General features: G+C 39.6%; 1 protein-coding gene across 5 annotated transcripts; it reads right to left on the reverse strand.

The window, feature by feature from the left end:
* Window positions 1-749: 749 nt before the first annotated feature.
* Window positions 750-11,834, reverse strand: st6galnac6 (ST6 (alpha-N-acetyl-neuraminyl-2,3-beta-galactosyl-1,3)-N-acetylgalactosaminide alpha-2,6-sialyltransferase 6). 5 transcript variants are annotated; one of them, XR_014875156.1, is made up of 7 exons: window positions 10,861-11,816; window positions 10,416-10,488; window positions 8,599-8,799; window positions 7,261-7,673; window positions 7,071-7,178; window positions 5,490-6,990; window positions 750-5,364 (listed from the first exon to the last, which is right to left on the reverse strand). XR_014875156.1 is itself a non-coding variant. In XM_085166963.1 (6 exons), the coding sequence occupies exons 1-6, from the start codon at window positions 10,942-10,944 to the stop codon at window positions 6,804-6,806; spliced, it is 996 nt and encodes a 331-aa protein (XP_085023089.1). In that variant the 5' UTR covers window positions 10,945-11,834; the 3' UTR covers window positions 750-6,803. The 5 variants fall into 5 exon arrangements, 4 of the variants coding, with proteins under 4 accessions (XP_085023089.1, XP_085023088.1, XP_085023086.1 ...); XM_085166963.1 differs by lacking the exon at window positions 10,416-10,488 and adding an exon at window positions 9,212-9,214 and having other exon boundaries at window positions 750-6,990; window positions 10,861-11,834; XM_085166962.1 differs by having other exon boundaries at window positions 750-6,990; window positions 10,416-10,507; window positions 10,861-11,817.
* Window positions 11,835-12,611: the final 777 nt, after the last annotated feature.

The raw sequence follows: 12,611 nt of genomic DNA on the forward strand, positions 1-12,611 counted from the left end.
CTGCACAGAAATGCACAAGTGCTTCATGAGAAAAAACAACTGGACACTGAATACAGAGAACTGGAAGGCCGAAATAAAGACTTGGAAGAAAGGCACAAGGACATGCTGGTGAACCAACAGAAGCAGCCCAACGTGGACATCATAAATGAGGCCTGGGGAATAATGTTTAATCAAGCTAAGCAGTGCATTGCAAGACTGATTACAGAAAAGAATCAGAACAGCTACCAGCTTCAACAAGAACAAGCTGTTAGTCTGGAGATCTATGGGAAACTCCAAGACGCTGTTAACTTGAAACAGCAGCTGCAAGTACAGCTTGATGAAGCCCTGGAGAAAAACCAAGAGCTTCTTCAGGAAAAAGAGCAACTGGAAAAAATACAAGAGAAGAAAAACAAGCACAATTAGAAGAACTGGAGAAAAAATGCGAGAAACTTGAGGAGGAAATTACAGTAACAACCGAAGAACTGAAAACCCTCATCCTACAGAAAAAAAGAGCTCCAGGAACAGTGCCTGAAAAAGAAGAAGAAACGCTTCTGGTTTTTCAGGAGGAGGGACCCTCCTGGGACCCTCCTGCTTCCTCACATAGCCACCTTATGATCCAGTGAGGAAGTTCCTCCACCGCTTTTCTTATCTCCTCACCCCTATACCTCCCCTCTTGCCCTTTCTCTCCTTCCACCTCTCCATCATTCTCCATTTTTTCTTTCTCCCCTCCCTTCTTCATCCTTTTTCTTTTCTTTTTTCCCCCCTCACCCCCCCCCCCAACTAGTCAAGGCAGATGACCCTCCCTGAGCCTGGTTCTGCAATAGGTTTCTTCCTTTAAAGGGAGTTTTTCCTATCCACCGTCGCCAAGTGCTTGCTCAGGGGGGATTGTTGGGGTTTTCTCTCGTCCTTTCTATCCCTTTCTTTTCACCTCCCCTCTTCTCCCTTTCTCTCGTACCACCTCTCTCCATTTTTCTTTCTCCCCTCCCTTCTTCATCCTTTTTCTTTCCTTTTCTCCCCCCCCCCCCTAACTTATTCTTAACTAACAATAAACACAATCAACCATATTTTTACTCGTGTCAAATCAATGTCTCTTCATTCAAGAATAGTTCATCTTCTGCATAAAAGCAGCAAACGGGTAATAGCTGTGTATGTTGGTGGGGCGGCATATTTATGTTTTATATTTTAGCAGTATCTGTCGTGATCTGCTGGTTTGACTCACCCAATAAAGAAATGCATAGACAAAAAACACAGAGTTATATTTCTCTTATGTATGAGGACAAAATTTCAGCAGATGTTTAACATAAGAGAAACACATGCATAATATGCATTATTTAGACTGATGAAAAGCACAGGTTTTATTTACATTTGGGTTAAAAAAAAATTAAAAACAGTTTAAAGATGACCCTCGAGTTGCACTGCATCAAAAATGGGGATGTTTCTGTGTTGAAATGAATGCATGGACTCAACACACGCCTAAATCACTCTCTGTGATCACAGTTCACTGTGCCATCAACAAATATGGAAAAAAAAGCTTCAAGTCATGCCAAGAAGACACCATAAGTGAACATGATCCAGAAACGCTTCAATCAGCAGACAAATCAAAAAGTTACATTCTTTTTGAAAAATAAGGACATTGCATCATCCAGACTAAAGAGGGATTATCTGACTTTTTGTTCAGCACTGAGTTCAAAAGCCTCTGATGGCAGTGGGGTATATTAGTGGCTTCTGCGCTGAAAGGTATATAAGCTTCCCAGGTAAGTAGCCCTCCATTTCAGATGACGCCCTTTTCAGGGAAGTTCTTGGATATTTTAACAAGACAATGCTGAACATAACATTTTCTTACAGTTGTAATTTTACAGTTACAGTTGTAATTTTTGGCTGTTTGTGTGCAACCCACCTCTTTCCCCTGAACTGAAACATAGCTGTCTCTTCCAGACCATTACTTCAGGTCTGTGTGCTTAATTGTGTAATTTACGTCCACATGGAAGGGAGGATAGATCGTGTCGTTGAAGCCATATGAAACGAAGAGTCCCATCCGGAAGAAGATTGCAGCAAATATGAATATCACAAACCTTTGTTGTCTCTGGAGTGTAAAAAACCCCCCAAACAAACAAAAATATCAAGTCACACAAGAAAATATAGTTAGTAGGATACAAATTTTCACATCAGGTATTTCAATGACTCCAAAGGTTTTCTAAGGGAAATTATCTGCTGATTGCAATTTCAGGTATTAATTTTTCATACTGCCATGCTTTATTGCAGCAAGCCAAATACTTTGATCTGGATAGTGTCGTGGACATTTCCTTAATAAAAGGCAAACCATTGGGGAGGTTTTATTTCATGTAGACATAAGAGAGAGTGCATTCAGCAAGACTCTGTCATGCAGTCTCTGAAAGCAATGTGGGGCTGCACTTTCCTTTATACAGCCGCACAGAAAGAAAACTACACAACTCGGTTGACCCTTGGAAGGTCTGGTCTCCTTGAATGCCACAGAACTGACCGTTTGGACTTTGTAAGAAAGCACCAAACATGGGACATTGAAAGGTGGAAGAAAGTTTTATTCTCTGATGAGAAAAAAATTTAACCTTGATGGTTTCCAGCGTTTCTGGCATATATTCTATGTGCCACAGTGGAGGGGGTGCCATAATGGTCTGGGGTGCTTTTTCCTTCATTGGAAAAATGGAGCTTCAGGAGGTGCAGGGGCGTCAAACAGCCACTGGCTATGTCCAGATGTTGCAGAGAGCATCCCTCATGACTAAGGGCCCTTGTCTGTGTGGTAACGACTTGGTTTTTCAACAGGACAATTCTACAGTACTCAACGCAACTCACCCACTCACCTTGTAGAAACGCTTGAGTCAAATGTGTGACCCACCTGCCCCTGGGACTCAAACCTGTATTAACAGTTTTGCTTCACCTTTTATTAAAATAAATAAATAAATAAATGCATATAAATATGCAACTGTACATACTTTGAATTTCTCCTCTTACTGTGGCTCCCCTGCAGTACTTTCAGAGCCCACCAGGGGGCCCAGGACCACACTCTGGGAATCACTGATCTAAACCATTTAAGAGAAAAGGTTCCTTTAATGCCCACACAATTCTCAGTCCAGAGACTAGGATACCATGACTGACCGTCACTGTGCCAAATAGCATAATCATTCGAGTCTGAGATTAATAGAAGATGAATAAAAAACATCTAAAAGTGCTTATTCTGTGCTATTATGTGCTTTGAAACCAGACTTCTCACCATTGAAACCATTTGACACATCTTTTTCCAGCACCTTTGACAGGAAAGGAAATTTAGAACTCATTCAGTTTTTTCTGTTTTTGTTTTTTTGTGAGAGAGAGCTGGCTTCACTACCACATGTTTGAAGATGGCAGGGAGAAAGACATATCCCTTTTAGAAGACAGACATCAATAATGGATAGCACACTAGGCCTGCCTGTGTCTTCTTGAATAAATGAGTGGGAATAATGTCTAGGGAGACACACAGAGAGCTTCAGATGGGTAATTATTTCAGCCAATTCAGCCAATTTAGACAGAGAAACAAGCTCAAAGTGATAAAAAAAAAAACAAAAAACAAAACACCAAACAACCGAGGATTTTGGGGGAACCGAGGGATCATAGGCAGCTGGAGTCATTACCGATAAAATTTTCACATATAGCTGGAGTCTCTGGAAGAGAAGTGGTAGGTTAGTGACTGATAACAGTGGTAATGGTACCAAGTAAAAAACTAAATCTGTCGCAGTTATTTGAGATGATGTCAGTGTGTCAGATGTGTATGTGGCTAGAGACTGGCCACAAACATATGTCTTAGAAGTTATTTTTAATTTAGAGACCACAAATAGGTCTTTCAAATGATATTTGACCCTTTAACATTTGTATGTGTATTTTCTTCACCTTTCTCATCTCCTTCCCCTCCTCCCCCATTTCTACCTCATTCTCTTCTTCCTCACCTCAAGCCTCATTTCCTGAACTGCAGTCAGCACTCTAGCGCAGAAAAACCTACTTAATCGTTTTCAGTATTGTCAGTTACTTACTGCCAGCAGACTAGACATGCAACCCTACCATCTCCAGACATCTGACAGGCCAGCTAAACAACAGCTGGTCAGGAGCTAAGATTATACCTGCTGATGTCAGGTTTGAGTGTCTAAAAGACAGAAAAATCACACTTTTCCTCTGACAAACAGTTTGATTACATTCTCCCCCAAGTATCCCAATTTTCCAACAAAAATGTTAGAGCCATTTCAAAGAAAATATGGCTAACAGCAGCTAACAATGACAAAAAAAAATGCACAGAAAATTTCAGGATATCCCCAACAACTCACATCAGTATCACTGTCATTGGACAGAAGTCAGCTTCATGGCTCATGGAGTCCTTTCACAGCTTCCTCTGGAGTAAATAGATATTGACACCTGAGGTAGATATCAGACTGACAGCTTACAGTCACAAAAGATGAACGATGGCCAGAGGTGCTTGTTCTTTGTCTTTGGCCACAGATTTGCTGGTACTCTTAGCTATGTTTATGCACTTGAACTTAACTTAGTTCCATTTTTGTACTCCCCTGACTGCAATCTACTGACATTCAGTGATGAGATTTAACACACTGTAACTTTAAAGTTGCAACTTAATTTCAACAAATTAAAAATATGAAGGAGCTAACTGTGGTAAGCTAACAGTGGATATTTAACCAGCACAACACCAGTGGTTCATCAAATAGTCAGTCAAATATTAGCAGACAAATCATACGATTGGCATTTAACACATGTTGTTTATTATCCATAACTGGAATTTTTTGCATTATCTCCTGCAAGAAGTCAATAACGTATCTGTTAATGATGTAACCTAGTCTCCATTCATTTCTAAATGGCTCAACAAATGTTTATTAAAACACAAAAACAATTCACATGCTTGAACTGGCACTTAAACGTTTGTTTTTTTCATTAAAGAAACAAACAAAAAAAACAAAAAAAAACAAAAAACACACACACACACGTGGAGAGCAGAATGGACAAGTAAATGTCCCTCTGAGTCTGAGTTTCTAAAAGAGTCAGTTAAACATATATTTGCATTTACAAAAAACCCAAAACATGTTGCTGCCTTTCTTCAAGCTGGAAGCTTTTCTTGAAAGATTACAAGACTTTTCAGCTCTCAAACTTTTTGTATGTGTTTTGAATGTCACTGTCTCAGGTTCCAAACTTTTTTGGTACATCTTCGCATTTATTGTAAACCTGCATTAATTCAGTCATGTTGGTTATAGCTGTTGAAGCAATACTTGACATTGTTGTACCGCATTCTGTTATATACACATTCCGATATGCCTAAAACTGTGGTTATCAAACTCCTGAAAATCTGGGTTGCATAAATCTACTTCAGGCTGTTATCTCAGTATATATAGCAGGCAACCTAGTTTTCAGCAGTCATTACAATTTGTGTATCTTCATATTCTTTAAAAATTTTTTTTTTTTTTTTACTAATTTTAAAAGAAAAAAGGCTCAGGCTTCTGGACCTTAAAATCGCATTTCATGTACAGTGATGACAGTTCAAATTCTTAAAGATAATTGCAAAATTCTTGTCACCATTTAGGAAGCTTCTCTGCTTCAAACTGAGATTTCACAGCAAGAGCACGATCTGAATTACAGCCACATGCACCACGACACCACTGAGGTGAAACGGTTTAAGGTCAGATTCAGGCAGACAGTTCACTAGTAATCTTTCAACTGGCACTATACTGTAGAAAACATCTCCTTTCAGAGAGGAAACGTGTGAATTTTACACTGTACATAAGTAGCTCCCTTATTTTTGACCCTCTAATCTGCCCTGGTCTCAGAATATTGGTCATTTTTGGAAATTAACCTTCTGCATCTTTGTTTGAAAGTCAGCGCACAGTTAGTACCTATAACTAAAAAGGTCTTCCCATAATAAATTGGGTTCCCATGTGATTTAAGAGGTCTGATTATGTCCACAAAAGTAGCATTTCTTTTTCTGTCAGAGTTGACTCAAGAGCAGTGAAATATTGTTAAATTAATATTTGGTGGTACTCTTATTTCTAAGGAGCATAAACACTATATTATAGTTATTTTAGTTGACACTAAATCTTAGGTCAGATTGTCTTATTATTTACATACAAAGTGCCAAATTCAGACTTACTAAGCTACTGTTAGGGTGCTTTGTGTTAAGAGCTGAAAAGTGTACTGTATGTAGACAAACTGGATTCATCTAGCTAAGATACTGACAATGTATTGTCAATGGTTTCTTGAACTTGTGCTCTTACACTGTATTATAAGGCCCCAATATAGATTATTTGTACACTGGATTAGGGATATACTGGCTATGGCTGCAGTGATGGCAGAATACGATTCCTGTGTATGAAACAGAAAACTATAGCTATAAAGAGTACTTTATAGGCCACTTAGTTATAGTTGATTAGACATGATTGCTGATCCCCTTTCAACATGAGAAACTGCATTTTTCAATATTTAACAAAAAAAAATAAACATGTAAAAAAATCTTTTTAAATTCATTTTCTATTTACAAAAGACACAAGTCAGTGTGGAATATACACCAGGTTTCGGGAAAAAGGCTTGAAACTGAGCTTTTGTTAAAAAATAAAAATAAATTTAAAAAAAATCCCATGCCTCTATTCCGAGATGTGGTCCAATATTAGGCTTTTCATCTGTTTCTGAAAATATCCATCATTCATACTTAGTCTGTTTTTTTTTTAAAGAGGTCTCACCCAGGGGGAAGTTCCAATGAAATCCAACCGATAAAGCTCATTTGTGCACCTGTTAACTCCAGAGAAAAGTCTTCAGAAAAGTGCTTTTTACCATTTGGGATGAGTGAAGCTGATGTTGTACTGCTTTCCCCAGCGTGCAAACACCTGTTTCTCTGTAATAAAGCGATGGTGGTTTCCTCTTCGGCTGCTCTCGTGCTGGATGTATGTTACACATTCATCACCGCCCCTGGGCTTGTAGTAGTGGTATGGCATCTTCTTGGATCCAGATTTTCTTCTGGAAAAACAGATTGATTTCTTTATTAGTTAACTGGTTTAAATTCCCTGTAATGGGTTGAAGTCAAATGTTATACTTACCCACAGTGATTGGGTGGAACCATCCCATATACTTTGATATTATCACATATTTCAATGGCTATGACCATTGTGAACCAACCTGTGCTCAACCATGAGTGAGATTTTTGTCTGAGAAGAAAAGATAAACATATAGGAAAAGAGCGTTTGGTTACATTTATCAAAACATTTTATAACCACCCTTGACACGCACCTGTCACGCCCTGTCTCTCTTTGGAACAGGCTGTCAAATCTGCGCATTTTGCTCGGTGTGACAGTGAAACAAGAGAAGTCTCTGTAGGTCATGCTGACTCTCTGGATCAATCTGTACAGGGTTCCTTTGGCATCTTTCCCAATCTTGTTTGGGGGTCCCCAGAAAATGATCACTGGGTGGCTGTCTGTATGTTGTAGGAATTCATTAGGTCTCCGGACCACCCTGAACACACTGGAGTGGGCTACGACCCTCAGAGTGGTCCGGTTCCCGACGTCAGATTCATACCCCGTCGTAGGGGCGTCGTTCATGCGGATCACACATTCGGTGCGGTCAATCTCGTCTCCTGCTCGACTACCCAAGACGTGGCTGGAGCTCGTCACCAGTGCACACTCATGACAGTGCATGGTCATACTCTGAAAAGAAGCACAAGATGGAGCTTTTTAAGATAACATATTAAAACAATAGCTGTCAGCAACAGTGTTGTGGTGTCTACATTTTACTAGTTTAAGTGCTGATTTAATTTTTTAAAAACCTAACAACACTAAAACTAAATGCTAAATCCAGTTGACAATGCTCATAACAATGATAATAAGTTAATATAGACGTTTTCAGCAACACAGGTCATGCAAATGTGTGTGGGTTTAGCCACACATACTCTATGATAACGTCCATGCATCTGCCCAGTCTTAACAACTACAGCCCAGTGGCAACTATGTGTTAGGCAGGGTTATCACTATATCAGATTCTCACTACCTGATTAAAATAATAAACTTTATTGACATGCAGTATAAGAAAAAAACAATAAGGGTTTCTTTCAGGGAGTTTCGGGGTGTTTTTAGCTCTGATCACATTATAACGGTTGGCAGTGGGACAATTTGGAGGCAGTGCACCCTATCCCAAGTCTCTAACTTCAGATTGGGTTGACATCCCAGTCAATGCTGTTTTTTCCTGAAGAGGAAAAAGGCAACATTTTTTCCTTTACTACTGGCTGGTTCAGGAAGCCACCCCTATGCACAGATAAAACTTAACTTGGATATAGCATTCACAGGACAGCCTGAGCTGGGCCCAGTTTAATGACATCCTGTTACAGCTTCTTCCAAAATACATATTAGTAAATTACTTCAGGAGCATTTGATGCACTCCATTTTGTCTCCATACCTTCACAGGTATTTAGAATAAAACACAAGATTATACATCCAAATGAGTGTCGCAGTCAGTCTCTAAAACTAAATTAATTTCACTCACATTACCAATCGGGAAACTGACTCTATATTGATTTTTGGTTCAAAGTTCACTTATAGTTCCAGCTTTAACTTTGAGTGTTTGTGCACAACCTACTTTGTTCCCATAAACTGGTACATAGCCGTCTTTTCCTGTCCATTTCCTCAGGTCTGTGGTCTTGGTGGCATGGTTGGTAGCCACATGGAAAGAAGCGTAGACAGCATCGATGCTGCTGTTATTGTTGGAGCTGTACAGGATGAAGAGCGTCATCAGGATGAGGATGGCAGCAAAGATCACCATCTTGTGGCTCTGTTGTCCCTGCAGAGTAAAACACAATGGTGCAATATACAGAAAAACATTTACTAACATGGAAACTAGAGGCACTACTTTTACTTTTTATTGGATTAAGAAAGGACCATGAAAACCACAGTGTGTGAGAATGCAGCAGCAAAATTAAATGTTTAAAAAAAAGTGAAACTGCACACAACCACATTATTTTAGATTTTAATACACAAAAAGGCAAGCTCTAACTGGCCCTGATTCTTGCTATGAGTGACTTAGTATAGGCCTAAATCATACACAGTGTAACAAAAAGATGTTTTAGTGGCCCCATCTGGCATACTTGCATACATGCAGAGTGAGACAAAAGTGGACATAAAGTTGTTTCCTGTGTACAAACAAACTGTTAATGGAGAGGCAGCAGCTAATGAGGCTAACCCTCAAAACGCACATGCTCACTGTCTGAGCCACTCACCACCGGCTGACCACTGAGTGTCTGCATGATGCAGCTGACTGACAGCATGAAAATAGTGGCCTGCGACATGCCAAAAAATGGTTGTTTTCCAAAAAGTTGTTTCCAGAAGTTGCCCAAAAAATGGCCGCCAATATTAAAACTGGTGGAAATCACTTGCTGAACATATGTCAAACATCTTGAGGCATGCCTCTCAACTCTTTAGGCACTACCAAAGCAGGTCATCTCTTTGCTTCATGTATAACCCTTTCGTAAATCCTGTTGACTACATCCTTTTTACTAATATAACCAAAAATATTAGATAAGAAAAACACATACAGCCACAAGTGACTGCTTTTTAGTACCAGCTGCTGCAGCATCATCATCATAAAGCTGCCGGCTGACAGGCTGATCGACCGGCTGATCATTGCAGCATTATCATATGCCACATCTCCCACAGTGACATACCACTGACCACTTATGAGCCCAATCCATGATTCATAGTGTTATATTGTGGGGTTTTTTTTCTCTTTCTATCCAGGTATGCTTTTACTACACTGTCAATGTGATTGGGATCATTGTCATGTTAATAAAAAATGAAGCCACAGTCAATCAAATGCTTTACAAATAGTACTGCTTTGTCGAACACACTCTGATGGTAGTTTTCTGTATTAATAATCAGTTTTTATCAATTTTGTTAAAATCCCAAACTCCACTGGCTGAAAAACAGCCCCAAACCATGACAGAACCACCACTGTGTTTTACAGATGGCTGTAGAAAAGGGGTGGACAACTCCAGGCCTCAAGGGCCCTGCAGATTTTAGATACCACCCTGTGTCAACACACCTGAATCAAATGATTAGTTCATTACCAGGCCTCTGGACAACCCCAAGACATGTTGAGGAGGTAATTTAGCCATTTAAATCAGCTGTGTTGGACACATCTAAAACCTGCAGGATACTGGCCCTTGAAGCCTGGAAGTTTCCCACCCCTGCTGCCGCTCATGGTTTCCCGTCAACTGAAGCTCCATATGCATCTCTCAGGGCTTTGTGCCAAAAAGTGCCAGGGACAGAAAGGCTATTGATGACCAGCAACCTTCTAGCCGTCAGTCGAAAGTCACAACAAGTGCCTGCACTTTTTAACAGTACTAACAACGATACTAAGGGCAAGAGGTATGGTGCCACCACACCTTCTAAAGGTCTTACCTTGCCACCCAGCCTGAGCCCCATGCTTCCTGATCAGTTCCAGCACACGGACTGTAATTGTCTGTCATCATACCTAAACAGGAAAAGGTAGACTAAAACAGACATGCACACAAATTCATCCCACTTCATTTAAACGGCGCCACTCGTAGTGATATTATCTAGTTAGCTGTAATTAGTCTAATAGCATGTTTAGACACGTAAGTATTTACAGGCTATGTGCTGGTGGACGGCTGCTGGGTACACCTGACAAATGTTAAAGCCAAATATTACACATTTTGATACAAAAACACCATCTTAAATGCGCAACCGGCCGCTTTTCGCGGGGTTACGCTTTTCTTTACTGGTTATTCTTAAGAGCAGCGTCCGGCTAACGGTGCTAGCATATCAATGAAGTTGACGGGTGATAGTGGGTTAACGGGGGCCCGTAATGGTCTGGGTTTTTTACCTTTTCATGGTCTGTTTGGCCTCCGTTAACGCTCTTCCTCGTTTCTCTCGTCCCCCATCTTCCTGCACCACTTTCTGACGTCATTGCCCCCGTCCTTTCTGTGTGCCTTCAGAGCAGTGAGCACAGCTGCGGACTCCGGAGCTCATAAACAACCGTTGCTACGGTAGTTTCCAGGATGTAGCCTGACATCGTCACAGATTTGTCCTTTGTAATCAGGTTTTATTTTATGTCTGTTTCTGTTATTGTTTTCAGTTCATTTTAGTTTCACCAAGTTCCCAGAGTGGTAGTTTCCTGCTATCATTTTAGTATTTATTGTTTGCAAATGCTCAGTTTTACCTTAATTTTACATAGTTTTAGCCTTTTAAATGCTGCTCCATATTACATAAATTAAGTAACAGATCATATGCATTGCACAAAGTCTACACAAAGCTTTGTGAAGACAGTTGATTAACAGGAAAGTGGAGAACACAACCCAGGTTGCCAGTATTATCAAAAACTAATGTGTTAAACATTTTGAAACTGAAATCAGGTAAGGAAGCATCCAAACTGAGGCACAGCAGCACAGCACAGAGCTTTAAATAAAGGCAAACAACAATCTCACATCAACTGAGGGAGTTCTTCAGCCTTAAATAACAGACAATAGTACAGAGATGAGTAACTGCTGACAGCCTCTAGGTGAGTGAGGCCACCTAGACACAGGAGGAATCCCACCTCTGAAACAGACAATCGGAGTCCATCCACTCCCACACTGATTCAGATCAGATTTGTCACTGAAACCTACCTGATGAAGCTTTGCTGCATGTGTTTATTCAGACCTGGGATGTCTGCATAATTGTGAGTCATCTGCCTTTGCAGTGTAATGAGATGTATTGTAATATCTGTCCCAAATTTTCCAAATCTTACCCCTAACATAATAATAATAATAATAATTAACAAATTAAACTAATGAAAGCCAAACTAAAAGTAAATTCTTTATAAATAAAAACTGAACTGAAAAAACTACTTCTACTCTGGGAACTGATGAAGTAAAATGAATTGAAAACAAAAATCCAAGACAATAACAATAACATAAAATAAACTATAAATTCAGATTCATGGGTAAGTGATCTATGTGGAGTGTCAAATTTGTTTAGCGTTTCTTTTTGGGTTTTTTTTATATGTATCTTCATAACTTTTTCAGTTCTGGGGAGAGCATAGTGGCATGAAGTGACACAAATTTAGACACAAAATTAGTTGATTTCCAGCCAGACACAACTGCCCTCTGAAAGAAATACTAAATGGCCTTTGCCTTCTGCTAACTATAGTCTTGTGCTAATTATTAAGCTAATTTTGAATCTGTGACAAAGTTCGGCACAAGTGAAGTAGTCTCACTTTCCTCACTTTTCATTTCTTTAGTTTAGTTTCAGTTTAACACAGAAGGCTCCTCTTTGAAACATTTTCTGTTCCCCACAATCCCTATGCTATGTTATACTATAACTTGAACAACAACAGTATATACTTAGGACATGCAGTCTATGAGTAACACATTTGGATTTATGCACTTTATCATCCCTTTAAAAGTAATGTTTTAATTAATCCTGTATTAACAAAATGGAGGTATTTTATACAATTTTAAAATAACAAAAGCTAACAGAAGTGAGCTAATCATCTTTCACATCCGCACACTGACTAATCAGATATTGGTGAAAGCACCGAGGGTAGACAAAGAATGTCCAAAGCACTGAACTGAATTCAGATGCACATATTCAAGT

Source organism: Neolamprologus multifasciatus, chromosome 7 (genome assembly GCF_963576455.1).
Source record: "Neolamprologus multifasciatus chromosome 7, fNeoMul1.2, whole genome shotgun sequence".
NCBI lineage: Eukaryota > Metazoa > Chordata > Actinopteri > Cichliformes > Cichlidae > Neolamprologus > Neolamprologus multifasciatus.